Genomic DNA, 19,580 nt, shown 5'->3' with positions numbered 1-19,580 from the left:
ATCCGTTATTTTGAATCTTTGAACGACTGCCATTTTTTACTCAGGCATTCTTTTGAGCTTGAATTTACGGCATCATAATCTACTAGTAAAGACCTTTAATTTGATGTGCATATCGACCTATGCTTATGCAATTTTCTTCCGATTCTTAGGGCTGTGCCCCCTGAGTAGTAAGCGTATAATAGCAATGTAAATTAAATTAATCTTTGAACAACTGTCATTTTATGCAGGATAATGCAGATAGAGCTATAATACTTGGTACAAAGTTACAGGGCATAAAACTCTATTTTAACACATATTCAGTGATCCAATAACTCTTCAGGGGGACGGCCCACAAGGAGTTGGAGGAAAATATTAAATGGAAGCATAGGTCAATATGCACATCAAATTAAAGGTCTTTTTTAGTAGAATAGAATGCCGCAAACCGCACTTCAAAAGGTTGATCCTGCGCAAAATGGCAGATGTTCGTACATGGCACAGTTATAAATAGTTTGACATGTGTTGCAGGATGGGTTGTCGGGCCCCAGTGCCGGCGAGACACTGCACGCATGGCTGTTGTCTGCGCCAGTCTTACATGGCACAGTTATATATGACTTGATGTGTTGCAGGATGGGTTGTGGGGGCCCCAGTGCCGGGGAGACACTGCGCGCATGGCTGTTGTCTGCGCTGGTCGTACATGGCGCAGTTATATATAGTTTGACATGTGTTGCAGGATGGGTTGTGGGGGCCCCAGTGCCGGGGAGACACTGCGCGCATGGCTGTTGTCTGCGCTGGTCGTACATGGCGCAGTTGCAGGCAATCCTGACGCCAAGCGGCTCTATGATGACCTTCTCTCCAACTACAACAAGCTAGTTAGGCCTGTGGTGAACACGACAGACGTCTTGCGCGTCTGCATCAAGCTCAAATTATCTCAGCTCATTGATGTGGTTAGTATTTTATTGTTAAAGCAGTCAGAAACATCATCAACTTTAGATACTTAAGTATACTGACAATCAATAATGACCAGCTCTAACCAAGTTTAATTTAAAGTAAACGTAGTGAAACACTTGCACATATACATTGATAGGGTATATGGGGAACAAGCTATACCCTTGTGTCTCCAAAACTTAGGGAAAGATCATTAAATGGCGTCATTGATCCATCTCGTGCTAATAAGTATTGTAAGATTATGTTTACCCACTAATAAAGAAAGATAATTATACGAATCCATGCATGACCGCAAATATACCAAACCATAATAGAACATAAGAGACTAGAGACACTGTAATTACAAGGGATAGGGATGTTCAAGTAATATGTTTAAAAATTAAAATTGAATCTACAACAACATGAACTATTTTGAATAACCTATTAACAGGCAAAGACTTGATAATGTAGTGTTTCTTCGTTTCTAGTTGTCTGGTTTTAGAAAGGTGTTTCTTGCACAGCAGCTTTATTAATTTACTAAACCATGAAAAAAAACTATTAGTACTATTTAAAATAAGGGTTTGTTCCGAAGGCTTTTGTGTGATCAAATTGTAATAAAATTTGTTGAAACACATATGAAAAGTTTCAAGATCTAAACTGTCGTTCATTTATTGATCTAAATCCTGAATTTATGAACCTTCAAGATATCATAGATTCATGTCTTTATTCAATTATCTATAATCACGATTTATTACGTATATTAGTTGTTAATCCAGAGCAAGTAATTGGTTGAAGGTAATCAACAAAAACTCATTAACCTCATTTCGTATTTAGGTAATTATACTATTTGTGTTTTGTGTATTTTGCATTTTTTTTATTTCATTTTGTTTATTTATGGAACCCTATTACAGTTTATTGTGCACATAAACGGTTTTTATAATTATAAAAATAGTAAAAATATTCAAACAGAACCATATAGTGCTAGAAATAAAATGTATAACATCACATCTTTTACACCCTTTATCAGCTTAGAGTGTAACTTATAACATCAATTTTGTGTAAACTCTAAAATATTATATATTTCTATGTATTTTAAGGTTAATTACAAAGTAGTCTTCTATTACTATTCAGTGTTTTAAACCGACAAGGTACATTTAAACAAAATGGTAAAAATATATAAAATGTGTTGTTTACAAAAAATATTGCGATCATTTTACATTACGACATAGACGAACCAACACAAGTAGACTTCTCATCCCATTGTAAATTTTGGAGCACGTTTTTCGTGTCTAGATCATGTACGGTGACACTGGGCGCTAGTGTCGACGAAATTTTGTTTCCATAATTTTAGGGTTAATTTCTTGATTTGTACTTTACTGTTTGGTTATATAACTAGGGAACAAGTTATTATTGATGATTAGATCGTATTATTTGGTTAAACTAGGTTTTAAATGACTGTAATAATGGGAAACAATTTGTATACAAAACACGACCTGTACATAAACCGTACAGAACTAACAATAAAATTGTCATCAGCTGTTCCATAAGGGTGAGAAATCTACTTAGGGAGTATGTTTTATCTATGATTACGATTAGTAAAATGCTAATTTTGTACGACGTTTCGGGATCTGAAATCTGGTCTCGTCCTCAGGTAATAAGAAGAAAGTCCCTAAAACATAACAAGATTAGTACATTAACCCAGCAAAGTTTGGAAAATGACAAATAAAATCAAAAGCGGAACCCTAAAGAAGTAAAATATTTAAATAAACGCAAAAGCCCTTAAATAGAATAAAATCACAGCCTGTGCAGACGATTTTATTGTGTTCTTTCTAGATAATTGACCACAAAGGATTCCGTGTTTTGTAATAATTTCCTAAACAACATAAGCCCACCATTGCCAAAAATTAATTTTCAAACAAAGAATAAAAAGTTATTATTCATTTTGATCAGTCGCTTTAGTTATCATCAGGATAATGGAGCTCCTTAAGAATTTACATAACTGGTGTAAATGTATCGAATACGTATTTCGTTTTATTTGTATGTTAGAACCACCACGCGCAATGCTAATTCACAAACTGTTCATACATAATTATATTCCTCACTTGTAAGAAACATTCACTGCAATAGTATATTACGTTACTAGTCCTAAAAATAAGTGTTTGCCGGACGAGTGTGGTTGTTTCCGTGCGAGACGAAGTCGAGTACGGGATTACCATACGAGTCCGGTACACACATTTTGGACGAGTTACGTACGATAGTTTACGCCATACTATTAAATCCCTACAATCCTTATATATTTCCACCAACTTAAGGACTAAAAATCAATAGTCATTTAGAGGTTATGTTTTTGTTTATAACCATTCATTGCTACCTAAATACAGTATAATCAGCTGATTGGTGTCCGGTAAAACTCATTGCAGAACAGTAGTACGCAATGAAACCCCATTTGAATAAGCTGGCGGCAAACAGCTGTTTTCTGGACTAAATCCTTGCGTGGGAAGTTCGTCAAAATAATGTAGTGTGGCGTAAAAACATTTACAAGTCCATTGAGAATAAATCGATTAAATTGATCAATAACACAACCAAAAGTAAAATATTCTGTTTGGAGTAATTTTATTTAGAGCTAAATTATATTTTTAGCGAATTCCCCATTTGGTAATAAGATATTACCACAGGTCTAAAGTTAAGACATAGACCCGGGACCAATTAAATTTTTTGTTTTGATATTCCCACAGGCTATAAACACCATCCGTTCAAATTCAAATATGTCCGTTAATAGGATAACTTGAGCAAAAATCATTATATTTTGATGAAATTCTGAAGTAACATGCATATCCACATTTATTCGTGACTCGGTATGATCGAACTGTGGGAAAAGGGTTTTTTGGGGTGAAAATTGGTTTTCCCATTTTTACTCGCCAAAAAATAGGGTTTATACAATATTTATGTTAAAGCGTTGTTGTACCGGTAATGGTTAGGGAAAAAGTTTTAGTTTCAAATATTAAAATTTCTATCTTATTCTTAAGGAGAAAAAATAAATCGTTATCATTTGCTTAGTTAGGGAAAAATTTTGAACAAATTTGTCAAATAGGTCTATTTAATACTAAGCTATAACATTTAAATAAAGAACACACTTTACAACCTTCCCTGTAGCAGCATACCTAAGTACTTATTTAAATTAATGTTTTTTAAATAGTAAATAAATTTGACAATATTAAGGGAATATTTAAGTAGAAATCCAGCTAGGTAAATGGAAATTCGTTTAGTCTGCAGGTTTGTGATGGAGGTATTAAATTGTTTTGGAATCATTAAAAAAGAACTGTTCTCACTAAGGGAAGGGATAATATTTTATCTTCACGGCTTTTACCAGTGTCTCAGGTAATCGAGAACCACTAAATCAAAGGCATCAAGAATCCATTGCACCGACTGAACCGAGTTTGCCAATCTGTTATTTCATACACTAGCTTTGTAGGAATATATTTTGATACAATGAACAGCTTTGCTTGACGTAATACTTATGGAAATGTAATATACACATAGTTAATACCACCCGAATACTTACGTTAGGTCAAATGAGTCTATTTACATAAATTGTTAGAGTGTAATCTGATTTAATATAATGAATACAGTTTTGTATATTGAACAACTTAACTATATTCATGGCTTATACTTAGAACCAGTATTAATATTTATGTATGTATCTATATGTAGCCTCTACTATACTTGGTTGGGATTATCTTTACATCTTTTTAAACATGTGTACTGGCGTAGTCATGATAAAAACACTGTTTAACTATTATTAGGTTATCAGATTAAACCTGATTGAAATACCCAAGATAAATGCATTTTGTATAAGTTTATATAATTAAAACGGTTGTTGTTCAATATTGAATATAAGAATACACATTGTGGTTGAAACCCTAGTAACCAGAAATCTTTTTTCCTTTTCAGAATCTCAAGAACCAAATAATGACCACGAACCTGTGGGTTGAACAGGTAAGTTGAAGGTTTCAAGTCAAATAAGTCTGAATGTTAAATCTTTGTTTTTTACATTCTGAATAATATAGCAAGGTTAATATAGCAAATAGAATTCCTAGAATTCTAAGGGTGTCTAGAACTGTCCCCATATATAAAAAAGGAGATCCAGCAAGTGTACAGAGCTATAGACCCATATATATTATACCAACCTTCGCTAAGGTCTTTGAAACAGCAATAACCTGATGTCCAATCTTCAACACGGTTTCCGTAAAGACAGATCAACTGTCACTGCCGTCTCTGAGCTCATACGTTGCATTCAACAAGCCTTTGAGGATACCAACACTGTTGCCTTGACATTATGTGACTTGAGCAAGGCATTTGATTGCGTCTCAAATGACATTCTGCTTGCCAAATTAAATAAATATGGGGTGCGCGGTGCAGTTTACGACACCTTTGTGACATATTTGGAGAACCGACAGCAGGTCGTCTCGATAGCTGGAGCTAAGTCCCGAGCTCTCAATGTTCCTCACGGGGTGCCTCAGGGATCGGTTGTGGGCCCTGTCCTCTTTCTGATAGCCATAAACGATCTTGAGCTAAGTGGCAATGCACTCAGGTTTGCTGATGACACTACCCTAATTTCTGTTGGTAACAATCCAGGAACTGCCTCAGAAAGAGCTGAAGTGATGTTTAGGGCAGCAAAGGACTGGTTTGAGACAAACAAATTAAAACTAAACCAAGACAAGACACAAAAAATCCTGTGCTCACTTAATTCAAACTTGGCTCAGGACGTTGTCAAGGTAAATCTGCTAGGCTTTACGATTGACCCAAAGCTGAGTTGGAAAGACCATGTGGATAACGTGGCTAAGAGGTTGTCGAGAGTAACACATCTTCTCAGGAAGTTAACGAGACTAGTTGATAAAGCTTACCTAGTTGTGGTCTACCACGCTTTATTCCACAGCCACGTTACTTACGGTCTCCAGCTATGGGGTCATGCAGCTAATGTCTCCAGAATCCTAAAGCAGCAGAAGAAAGCTCTGAGAATTATGACTGGCAGCGGGCGACAGGAGCACTACAAGCCTATATTCGCTGAATTGGGCATACTCACCATACACAGTAACTACATCCTTCAATGTGTCAGCTACGTACACTCCAATGTGAATACCTTTACCACCAGACAGCAGGTGCATGCGCATAACACCAGACGCAAAAATCACATTGACGTCCTATTGTAGGCTCAGCAGGACAAAAGACGCTTTCCCTGTCATGGCCCTCAGACTGACCAATAAGTTGCCGGTTGCAGTAAGGGATTTAAACCACAATCAGTTTCGTGGTTTCAAGCAAGGTTAAAGTGTTGGCTAAAAGCTAGGCCGTATTACTCTCTCAAGGAATTCTTTGAGGACGACCTCACAGGATTCTAAATCTACACAGCCATTAAGTTTTTTAAGTTCTTTTGGTCTAATGACCATACGAAAGTCCGACTAAATGGAAGTCTGTATATACTGTAAATATTAGTTTATTTTTTGTAAATTGTAAATATTGACGCAGCCTATCCAGCTTATGCTGGTATTAAGCCAAGGAGGAGGTAATAAGGTAATAAGGTAATATACGTCACTCTAGGAACTTTTCCCCATAAGAATAACATGGTGAGATTTTTAGCCTCCTTTTTTAAAAGTCCTCCTCACTGCCTATACATTCATATACAAATGTCGAAATGTCTTATACTACTGTCCAGCCCCATAAATATTTACATTCCCCATCCATCCCCATGTATATTTTCAAAAACCAACCCTTTTATTTACTGACTTGGAAATTGTCCTATGCTGGTATAGGCTATATGTAAACGCCATCTATAATTTCCAAATATTTACAGTCAAATAAAAAAAATCTGACCAACTGAGAAAGAGTCCACACTTTAGGGATTAACATAGGCCACTAAAAAAATAACGGTAGGCTTTTTGCCACTTAAAAAAATCCTGCCCTCTGCCAATCAAGCTAAAAAACCGACTCTTTTATTTACTGCCTAGTAATCAGTAAATAAAAGAGTTGTACAGTCAAAAAATAAGTACAGTCAAATAAAAAAAATACTTGCCAACTTAGAAAGTGTCCTGACTTTTGGGAATAAAATAGGCCTCTAAAAATACCACTCTTGAACATACTTGCACCCTTGCCTTTTCAATATGCACAACTTAAGGGTGAATGTCAAATTAAGAGAGAACCTACTTCGTTTTTATACTGTTGTATTTAAAATTTTATATTAATATAACATTTATATATATTTCCCTCCAGTTACCTGACAAAGCAGGCTTCCTTGCACTGATAATAACATGCAAAGTAGTGAATTACTGCATTTACTTTATTTTACCGAACTCATTTTCTATTTTTTGTTCAAAGCTTGGATTCAACCTATCCTAAAACATGACTAATTATTTATACGTTTTTTAGTAACCGTAGGAAAAATATAATGTGTAACGCGAGCGCGCAGTGCCTTTGCTGCACTCGAGAGACTTTTCACACTCGCCTCCCACAAATAATTATTTCATTTCCATCCCAGTTTCAAGAACTTGAATAATATTAGATTACCATTGTTGTTGAGCCTGTAGTTCATGAATAGGTACGATGTTTGTGTCATCCTATGCATTTCACTAGTTTGTGTGGCGTCTTCAGAGGTCTTCTTAAGTTATCTTCTTACCTAGTGGTAAGAAGATACACTCTAGTTTAAAATATGTTTACAAAATTATTCACACACGCGCGGTCACTAGTATCGTGGACGGTACCTGAATATGGCCAAATAGGGTCACACAAAAGTCTTACCTACTTAAGAACTACAAGCTACATCAACAAAGCTAATCTAATAGGCTATGCTATTATTAACGTAAATCTTATTTTAATCGTAACGAAGTCAGTTCGACATCAACGTATAGTTTTGTGAGCAGTAAAACAATTCCACACTTGTTTGTACTTAAAGGCAATTCAAAGTTGATAACTATTTTAACCCGTCCAACATAGTCAATATGTCAAAGCTCACTAAATGGCCTACTTTAATATAAAGGACAAAGCTTTAGACTGGCTCAAACACTATCCAACTGACATACTTCAATTTGTCGTAGTTGAACAAATGAAGAACAACACAATATTATAAAGACCAGTTCTTCCTTAAAACATTCCACGAAAGGAGTTCCCCAGGGCTCGATACTGGGGCTACTCCTCTTCCTGCTTTATATTAACAGTTTCCCAGAACAACTCGCAAATCAACAAAAATGCATACAATTCGCAGATAACACAACAATCTTGATCCCCCTCATAAATCCTCTCAAACAACACCATAATAAATTTAACCCTGGAAAACGCAACATCAATCTGTCATTCAATAGACCGCAAGATTAACAAAAATAAAACAACACACATAAACTTCACTCCGTCTAACAAAATTAGACAGGAAGACGACAATAACTGAAAAGATCTGAAAGTACCAACAGCTAACTCCAAAAAAATTCTTGGAATAATTTTAGACAAACGCCTGAGTTGGCAAGAACATATTGAACTCCTATGTGAAAAATTAAATTCCGCACTACATGTCTTAAGAAGAGTAAGAACACTGACGACGAAGAAACGGCGTTCATAGCATATCACTCAATCTTTGCATCACACATTATATACGGAATCACCGCATGGGGAGCAGTAACAGTAAACAACATCAACAAAATTCTCGTCTTACATAAGGAGGCATTGAGATCAATAATGAGACTGGAGGACCCCTTGGAACACTGCAAGCCATATTTTCAAAGCACCATATCCTCACCATAGTCTCAACTTATATCCTCGAAACAGTTATCCTAGCAAAAAACTCCTCACCACTTCTCCGCCAAAATCAACATACTCATTTCACCAGACATAGATCCGACACAGACCTACCGCAACACCGTCTTAATAAATCCAGTAACACTCCACTACATACAGGGTCACGTTTCTTTAACCTACTTCCAGACTACCTAAAATCCTTGAACTACAACAGTAAATTTGCCCGTAAATTTAAACAGCCGACCATATTACATCATCTCTGAATTAATAGAAGAACACACCTTTCAACATCAAGGAACTTACATAGCCTAACACTCTACTGCACAAAGCCTACAACAAACAAAAATCACTCTACAGACAAGAAACTTGAAGAAGAGACGAAGAAGATGACGACTCCCCTTTCCTTGGATAGTGGCGAGGACTTCGGATGGTAAATGGTACATGGCTGTTGTAGCCAAGTCTAGGTATTTTGTCCCTTCCACTACCCTCTGCATATTTACAGTGCTAAAGCAACAACTCTTTGTCAAGTCAAACTTTGCTGAGCCAATCGTGCCTCGACTGAAATCCTCTCCCTCTTCATTTATTTATTTATTCCAACGGGAAACCCATTACATTGAAACATTACCAAGAAAAAACAATAAAAATCAAAGCAAGATGTGATACAAATACTACAAATAATTAACAACAACAGCAGCAACGTAATTAATACAATAATAGTCTAAATTCAACAGCAAAGAATGTGTACTATGAACATGTAACAATATAACATCACCATATACCATTTATCAAACCATTAACAACAAATAAATATTTTCAGAATTACAACAACAATAAATATATATATATATTTTTTTTCTTTTGATCATGCAACAATAACAACAAATAAATATTTCAAAAAGACAACAATATAATAATTTGACTTTTGTAAAACTAATGAATACTGAATTGCTAACAAAAAATATAATCTGACTTATTCAATACTAACAAAGGTACAGATTGTGTCTACATGCATTACAAACTACTGTGTCATTGTCGCAGGCTGTAGAGCTCGTCAGTTGCGACTCTTAGCAGGCTCCTCTTGACTGATGTGGAACTATCAGCGAAAAAGTCAATGTGGTGTGAGGCTTTGTTCCCAAGTCTCTGGATTCTTATGAGGATGCTGTTTGCATCATAGTTGGTGCTCACATGCCGTCTTCCAAAAAGGTCGGTAGATCTGGTTCCAGTACGACAAAGGAAACCAATCTGGCCTAGCAGCTCCGGACAGTCCACGAAACAATTCACCAGCTTGTGCAGAAACACTACTCCAAACACATCTCTTCTGACTTCAAAGCTTTGAAGGTTGAACAATGGCTCGAGATCTCTAATAGGAACTTCTCTGAAGGCAAACCCCATCCGACAGCCAAGGAGACGTAAGAACCTGTCTTGGATGGTCTGAAGCTCCCGAACCAGGGTAATCTGATGCGGCGACCACACTACGCACTTATATTCAAGCAGTGGACGTAAAAGGGCGCAATAGAGTGTCCTAAGAGAGTGGAGGTCATCAAAGTCTCTGGAAGAACGTGCTAACAGGCCAAGAGATCTAGACGCTTTCGCACAGATGTTTTGGATATGTAAATTGGGTCTCAAATCCTGAGCAAGCATTACACCAAGGTCACGGATACTCTCACAACGAGTCAGTGGAATGTTATCCAGTTTGTAGTCGAAGATGATGGCAGATTTAGTTCTATGAAATGTAATACAGTTGAATTTCTTCACATTGAGTGACATGTTGTTTATCTGGCACCAATTCACAATAGCTTGGAGACTCTCCTGAAGCAACAGACAATCAGCCCGTGAGGTATTCTTTCCATACACTTTCAAGTCATCTGCAAAAAGCAGACAGTCAGACCCAATAACCTCAACAATATCATTCACAAAGGTGTTAAAAAGATACGCTCCCAAATGCGAGCCCTGGGGTACACCCGACGTCACTTCAAATTCAGTTGATAGGTGTCCAAAGAATCTTACTCTCAACTTACGGTTGGAAAGATAGGATCCGAACCAATCTAGGAGCTCTCCAATTATTCCATAAGCTTTTAATTTAGCCAGGAGATGGTGGTGGCTAACTCTATCAAACGCCTTAGAGAAATCAAGGTAGATAGCGTCTAATTGCTGGCGAGCATTGAACGCCTTAATTATTTCAGTTTCCATCACAGCCAAGTTGGTAGCGGTAGATCTACCAATGGTAAACCCATGTTGTCTCGGAGAGAGGAAACTTCTAAACAGAGGAGTGAGCTTCTTTACGACCAACTTCTCAAACACCTTAGCCACAGAAGATTGTATAACCACAGGTCTATAGTTGTTAACACCCTCCTTTGAACCTGCTTTGTGTATAGGTATCACATATCCAAGCTTGAGAATATCAGGGAAACTCCACTACGAAGGGATTTGTTGAACAGAACATGAAGAGGGTCACACAGTAATACTCTGCAATATCTTAGAACACTTGAAGGAATGAGATCAGGTCCACAGCCTTTAGAAGTATCCAAATCTCCTAATGCTTCGAAAACTTCATTTGCAGTGAAAGAAAGTTTACTCAAGCAGTTTACGGTATTAAAGTTATACTGAACTGTAGGGTTTGATGGAGGAGAGAATACAGATGAAAAGAAACTAGCAAATAGTTCACACATCTGTTCAGGCTGAGTTGACGACAGATCATTGTGTGTCAGTTTACTTGGGACGATCTCTTGCCGTTTTAGGTTATCGACAAATCTCCAAAAAACTTTGGGGTTGTTGGGAAGACAGTTTTTAACATATACAATGTATTCTCTGTAGCAATGCCTCGACTGCCGACGACATTCTTCTCTTAATCTCGAAAACTCTAAGTAGGACGATCTATCTAGGGTGTTCTTGTAAATCCGGTGAAGTCGTTTTTTCTCAACGATAAGGTTGATTAGATCAGTAGAGAACCAGCAAGGGAAGCTGGTGCTACCAATTTTCTTGAGCGGTGTATTTTGAAGAATAATATTCTTCAAGGTATCACAAAATAACTGAAACGAGGTATTTAGGTCAGAAGAGTCAACATCAGTAGTAAGATTCGCCTCAAGGAGACTGTGAAAGATATCAGCGTGACGACACCCCATAAGGTTTGGAATGAAAGTACATTAAAGTGGTACATGATAACAGAACCTATCCCGACAATCTTGATTTTGTTTGGCAACCTATATAGCTTGAGTGAGATAGTCCAGCAGCCGAAAGTCGTCTAGCATGGAACAAAAGTATAGACCGGCCGAGAAAATATAGATAATACTACACAACTTCTGATTTAATACCTGTTTCTTAAGGGTAATGCAAGGAAATATTGCAGTAGTTATAATACTCATTTTTTATACCTTCCAATTGGCCTTTCTAACTAAAATACATAAAACATAATCATTTATTAGAATTCATTTCCTACGAACGTCAAATATTAATAAATATTGATGTTTCTTCTGGCGTTCCAGTTCACTGTAGTTTGCGACGTGTTTCGTCAATACAGTGACTTCATCAGGCATCCTCTAGGCTTCGTCCTGAATATTAAAATATAACATTTATAACACACAGTAATTTACACAAAAATACATTTGTCTCGAACTGCAGCAAATTGAAACGCCAAAGGCAAAAAAAATATAAAAAACTTAAATATTTATTAATAATTTTGTCATATATGTAATATATTTCAATTTATTATATCAGACAAATGTATGTAGAAACGTTGTTTGGATGGAAAATAAACAGTAAAAGAATAATATAAATCCAATGCAAATCCGTTTATAATGAGAATTTGATATTTTTGTAATTTATTTCTTATGGAATTCTCAACTAAATGTCTTTGAATATATTCATGATTCTTTTGCGTCAGCCTCTTTTGTTACTTCAATTCTGCGTTGGTACTGATTACATTAAAATTTATAAGTCTGCAATCGTCGTCGTTGTATTTATTGACAAGAAGCTACAAAAAATCGTGCTGTATTATATAAAATGTCTAAACTAACGCAATGTAAATTTACACTTGCCAGATCTGATAATTTGGAAATTTTAGAGGTGTTTGGTACTGTTCGTTATATAGTGTGCTATATTTTTTGTCTGTAATCCATGACTTGGGTGGATAAAAAGTCATCTACAGTATCCTTAGTTTCTTTATATTAACGAATATCTTTACAGTTGGAAAGGTAATACCTAGACCCGCGATCGATATAGCTTTTCATTTTTATGTCCCCAGAGGGCAAAAACACGATATACATGTGCCGTGAACGCAATAATGTAAGTCATTTTTGTCCGAAATGTAACTTGAAGGTATTGTAATGAAGGTAGCAACAAACCTATACTAGTTAAAGCTAGTGTTATTTAAACTGGGAATAAATAATACAAATCGTATTTGCTTGGTCTACAGGTGGTATAAACCCGAATGAGTTCGCGAATCAGCAAGATCTGGTCATAGAAACGGGGTTTTGAAGTTTTTAAAAATTGTTTTTTCTAATTTTTACCCTTAAACATAGAAATGCCCAATGTCATTGCAGCCATCGTGTAGCGCTTAAACAAACCACATAATTTTTTTTATAATAAAGTGTTGTATAATTAAAGGCCACGGAGAATATTTTCTAAAGTTTTTATTTTATTTCCAATGTTATTCTTATGGTGGATAGGAAAACTGACGTATTTTGCTTGTTTTAAAATATATATTTAAATAAAATTTGGCAAATTTATTTATTTCATCCTATATTAACACTTGGTAAAAAATCTCTTATTACCTTCCCTATGACAACAAACCTATTCTAATTAAAGCTAATGTTATTAAAACTGGGAATAAATATGTCTTTTTATAGAAATATTTTAGTAAAAATCCGATCATACAAATTGTATTTGCTTGGTGTACAGGTTTGCTGTGGCGGGAGTAGGCCGGTGCTTTTGCAGAGTAATTTAGTATTTCTTTGGAGTACATAAATCTCTGGCATTTTTACTGTCCATCATTAGACTTTTGAGACAAATTTGATTGGTCAAGATTTACTACCAACCTTTAGAATTGAATCAGAAACATGTAAAAGCTACCATAATAAAGTTGTCAACACAGTCACATCCAAAATGAAGGCAACACAAGCCACGTTCAAAACTTACATCATGCATAGCCAATGCAAGCATACATTTGGGTTAAGTTACAAGTCAATAAACCAATCCCTACCGCAGTATCAGTTTGTTGGAAAATGGTCTGATTTATTATTACATGCTTGTTTTATTTCATGATCAAAAATAAAAATAACTTCTTGATCAGCATTGTACGTGTTATTTAATTTACGGAAAGTAAATAAAAGAAACGTCTTATAACACTTAAAACATATACAGTATTTACGCTTATACCGTTACTCACAAGTAAATATACATAAAAGATGGTAAGTGGTGATCGATTTCGATTGGACACTCCAATCATCATCACCCAATAGGCGAATAAAAAATGGTAGGCATTATGGTAAATATACATAGAGATAGTAGTGTATATTTTTAAGGTAAATTTTTAAATAGTGGTGACCGATTTCAATTGGACACTCCAATCATCATCAGACCGAATAGGCGAATGACAAGAATCTTGAATGGCGTTCCGACTTATAATACCCTATTGGCTAACGGAAGCACCGGCCAATACATTTTTATAAGTATAACTGGAGTCGAAATTTACTTGTTCATTAATCAGTTTATTTCTATTTTAAACATTTTCCTTATAAATATACAATTCTTCCCAAGCATTCATTACATACCCTGTTTACAACTCTTTTAAATAAATATAGACTATCCTCCATTTTTCCTATTGAGTGGTCATTTTATAACAGGTGTTGTGCGACATTTGATCTTTCCGGTTTGTTGTTCCTCAACGCAGATATCTGGTTTTTGAAGCGGTTAACTAAGTTCACAGTCTGTCCAATGTAGAAGCTATCACAATCGTTACAATTGATTTTATAGATGGATGCCCGAAGCGTCGAATTTATTACAATCCTCTATTTTAGGATGCGGTATTTTACTCATGGTGTTCTGAGTCCTGTAGGCAATTGAAACTCCGTATTTCTTGAATATACTTTCTTGAATTGAGGAGAAGGAGTATCAATAGCCTACAGGACTGTGATGTAAAATTTTGTAAATGTTATGCAGATTATAACAATATCTTATAAGCTTAGCTTGGACAAAGAATAACTGAGAAAATTTTGCTTCTTGTTGTACCTTTAATGCTAATTTTGACATTGTTTAAAGGAGTAAAACAAATGTATAAGAAGAAAATAATTAATTTCTCAGTTAGGCACATTTTTTGTCCAAACTTAGCTTATAAGATATCCTTGTAATCTGCATAAAATTTACAAAACCTTACATGTTTTTTATATATTTAGTAAAATTAACGGTTTCCATGGAATTTGGCTTATAATATTTTAAAAAGCCGCAATTTCATGCCCGCTTTTAAAATTTGTATTCATATTTTGGACAAACATAGGTAAATCATGTTATAACGTGGTCAATAAAAAACATTTACATAATTTCAACGCTGTAGCTCAAACAGTTAAGAAGTTAAGAATATTTTTGTAAAAATCACATACAGACAGATAGACCGAAATCTGAACGAGATATGACACCATGTTATGCTACATTTTTCTTTCTTTTAACGTGCTGAATAACGTGACAAAGTTTGTTCATATGGTTGCAAGACACCCAGTATAATAGTACATTTCGTACCTAGGGCCGAAAATTAGGGTTTGCCGGCTCGAGATAGTTTTTAAGTTCGAAACGAAGTCGAGAACCATTGAGAGCTGCAAACCATTTCGGTCCGTGGTACGAACGCTATTTTTCATCACACTATACCCTATTACCACTATTCACAACAATAATAATTCACACTGATAGTCAACACAGCTACAACTTTAAGGTTATGTGAAGAAATAATTTGAGAAATCAGCAAAAAAATAATAATAGTTGCTAGGCAGCGGAGACAATAATTGCTTTGGATACTGATTGTGTATTTAATATTCATTCATGTTTTAAGAAAGTAAGCGGGCAGCTGATTTTGCGGCCTTAGGGATGTGAAAAACCTGCTCGGTCCCCAAATTTACGATGACAGCTGGCATGGCCAGCAAAACGTAACTTTTAGCCACCAGTATATTTACGTATGTAAAACAGCTAAAAACATCATAGTGTGGTGAAAATATAGTTGTGTATTAATGAACATGCTATATAAAAACCAGTTTTAATCATCGGAGCATAAAATATCCTTCTAAAATTAAACTTTTAGAATGTATACTCCGTCAGTGTATTCTTTGATACAGATACTGTGAAATGTACTTAAAGTGACATAATAGGTAATTGTGTGAAAATTGACGCCAAAAGTGAGCAGCGAGAAATGTATTACACACAGCATTCCCATTTCCGCCGCTCAAGTAAAGTGACATTTCAACAAACTGGCAGCTTTTAAACATCTTGTCAACACTTATACGCCAAAGCAAATTTAAAATACATGTCATGATACAATCACAGATTTTTCAAAATATTTTATTTTGTTTTATTCAAAAGTCTAACAACCATACACCACCATCATGGGTAGCTTAGTGGTTGACATCTCTCATTTCGGTGCGGGAAGGATGGGTTTGAATCCTGGTTTATCCATAAAACTTAAATGGGTTTGGACCTATTAAAAGAGAAACAATGTTATAATATTGGTGGGGTTTTAGAGGTTTGGGTTAGAGTGAAATAGTGGAACTGGAAGATGCTGAATGGTTTTTGTTTTGTGTGTTAAGGGAATTAGATAATAATAAAATGTAATGTGTTGTTTGATTTTTGAATCTCCAGCTAAATATAAATTCGTAATAAAGTGCTTAAGGTTTCAAGATTTTCCCTTTCTCATAGGTTTTAAGCTTTTTCCCTACACCAGTGATATTTTTAATTGAGTCAATATTGGTTTTAGACACTTTTAAGGGAAAGCGGTCTAAACCCCTTTAAGTTTTGTGGATGATCCGGGAATTGAACTCGACCCTCCAGCACTGATGTCCGAGAAGCTAATCACTACTAGTAGGCTTTATGAGTTCTATGAGTTTCTTTTTGAGTTCTTAGGAGAATCAGATGGGAAACTTAGGACTTGGAGGCCTACTAATGGGTGGGTGATTTACGACAGATTCACTAATAGTAGTTAAAAGAATTGAAGGAGGTTTTGGTTTAAGTTATCAATACAAAAAGAGGCCATACAAATTGGTTCTGGACAACTCATTCCATACACTAATGATGATGCGTACCCATACCCATAGACCTGCAGGTCGTACAGTCGATGTAACAAGTGTCATGGCAGATGTCTTAGTCTCTTGTATGTATGCTCTGTGACTTAAGAATGGCATAAACTAACTTACTCCTATATACCAGTATGAGATTCGGGCGGGTTGACGAAATTACTTTATGTTTTTGATCCATACCACTCCTGTCCTAATATCGGTGGTGCAGTATTTTTTTTTCTTTGCATAATACATTTCTTCTGAGTCCTGAAGAACGGTCAAAATCATGGTACAAAGAGACCGCCACCCTCCTTTGGCTGGAAAAATAAATAAAATGTAGTAGCAGGAAGACATCAAGCAGATTTAGCATTGTCATCAAGAAATAACTATTGACATTTTAAACTAACATAATAAAGTTGTGAAAAATCAGAATTAGAAAGTAAACTAACATACTTTCTGGTGGTACCAAATCTCGAAAATGCATATCTAAAGTAACGGATACATTTAACATGCACAACCAATATTGAATACAAATATTGATTCACACATAAACTATTACTATAAACCCAAACAATGGTTTGTATTAGAAAATGTAGCTGCGCCATACAAATTGATATAACAATTATCAATTTAGGTCACTAACTATCAATAACCATTAAATACGTCACCGAACATGTCATCTAGAAACGGCTGAAATTTATGATAAACATCAAAGGCCCAAAGTGAAGTTTTAGCAAGATAAATAAAAGTCTCCACTTAACTTTGCTTCTATGCTATGCCTTTGTGTGCACCAGAAGTGCTTCTGAAGGAATCTTTGAACTAAATATTCGAGATACGTTGTGCAAGGTACCTAACGTCTCGTCGAGTTTTAATGTTTACCATACTACACTCAGCCCGCGATCTTGTAGGGTATTTTAAATTTAATTATTTGTTACTCTGCTGCATAACAGCTGTTTAAATTAAATAAAACAGATTGTAAAACCAATGCTAATTGTGAGCTTCCAAGTGCGTTGTGGGACTAGATAAGTAATTTTACTCCTGTTAAAGATAAATTCTACTGTCCATGAAAATACTGTTTAGATGTATTTGAATTTGGACCAGATGGTATTGCTTAAATATGTTTAATAGTGATTGTTCAAATGTTATAAATATTTGGTTTCAGTCTCCCATTTTGTAAGTAAAATAAAATCAATATCCAAGTCAAGGTTTCCCAATCCATCCCTTCTTTTGTAGAGTGTAACAACTCCCTATGGAGAAAAAGAATCAGCTCAAGTCAGGATATTAGTCCATTGTCTAACTTTAAATAGGTACGCTGACTTTACAGAAGAAAATAGTCCTGACTGATAAAACAATAATTTCATCGTTATCGAAATGTGCTGAGTTCATTGTGCCATTTCGTATGTTACTTTTACCAAACTTATGACAAATTTATAGAATTGTATTATTGTCTTTTCGGGGTAATACGTGATACTTCTAAGTAATGGTAACAGCTGTTAATTTACAATAGCAAAACAAGGCGTAAATGAATTGGGGCTAATTTATAAAGATAATATTCGAAATTATTGTTTTGGGATTTAGCTCAATGGAACAGTTTAACGAAAACACAAGTTTTTTCGACCCTCTCACATGATATAGTCTCGTCTTCACCTCGGCAGTTTAACTTAAGCTCGAGTCAAAAGGAGCCAATTTATGCCACAGAGATGCAATATACTGTTTCATTTTCAAAGCCAATTGCAACGTTATTGGATCGAATTTAGGTCGTAATATAGGAAAAAATGTCATTGAGCTGCCATCAGAATGAACAAGTTGAAACAACGCCTCTCTTAGACAAAATAAATAGTAATAGTAGTAATAAGTCAATTTTCAAAATAAGCCAATAGTAAATTCTACGGTTTTTTCGCAGATAAAAATTCCACTTAATTCCTGTAATTTGTAAAAAGTGTGATCCGATTTGTCTGATGTGATGTGATGTGATGTGATGTGATGAATGTAATAATGTGATATTGCTCTTTGATCTATAAAGAGCTCTGAAGATTATATCATACCGAATATAGATACACATTATCAGAAATGTCGCTTTATTTTAATTTAAATCTTCTTGCCGACATACAAAATCATTTTTGAATTATGGATATGCGTTAAATTTTAGTTGGATTTACTAGATCCACTGCTATCAACGACCAAATAATAAATAAATCTCTTAAAAAGGCTCAATATATTAATTTTCTGAGCGCTAAGTTATAAAAACTGTCTGTTGTAGTTAAATATAACGGTTTTGAAGTTCAAATTGCAGGCAGCTCGTCAATGCATGCTGTGTACACGAGGCTTCGTCCAATCTCACCCCTAAGTAATCTACATGTGAAGAGCTTTCTAAAATATCCTCTTCCAGAACAATCAAAGGAAGTTCCAAGCCACCCCTCCAAAGCGCACTTTTCTTATCAGTAACATAAATAAACATGTAGTAATTCTTTTCTTAAATTAGTTGGAAATAAAATGATAAAAATGTTAGAATCTGATAAAAAATTTAAATTTTAAACTCAAAAGTGTAAAGAGTAAATTTTAAAATTAATTTAGGAACTATTGTATTGAACGGCAATGTTATTTTATCTTATTAACATTTTCTTCTCAATAGTTTCCATTTTGTCTGTATTA

General features: G+C 35.2%; 1 protein-coding gene across 1 annotated transcript in view; it reads left to right on the top strand.

The window, feature by feature from the left end:
• Nucleotides 1–19,580, top strand: part of LOC128998975 (acetylcholine receptor subunit alpha-like) — a 115,826-nt gene that overhangs the window by 11,787 nt on the left and 84,459 nt on the right. The window contains exons 3-5 of the mRNA XM_054425331.1: nucleotides 505–656; nucleotides 710–923; nucleotides 4,855–4,899. Coding sequence (XP_054281306.1) covers nucleotides 505–656; nucleotides 710–923; nucleotides 4,855–4,899 — 411 coding nt within the window. The remainder of the gene's footprint in view (nucleotides 1–504; nucleotides 657–709; nucleotides 924–4,854; nucleotides 4,900–19,580) is intronic.

The sequence above is a fragment of the Macrosteles quadrilineatus genome, unplaced genomic scaffold (genome assembly GCF_028750875.1).
Source record: "Macrosteles quadrilineatus isolate MER2022 unplaced genomic scaffold, UCM_ALF_1.0 Scaffold_7__1_contigs__length_78375512, whole genome shotgun sequence".
Classification (NCBI taxonomy): Eukaryota; Metazoa; Arthropoda; class Insecta; order Hemiptera; family Cicadellidae; genus Macrosteles; species Macrosteles quadrilineatus.
This window is presented reverse-complemented; position numbering and strand designations above follow the sequence as displayed.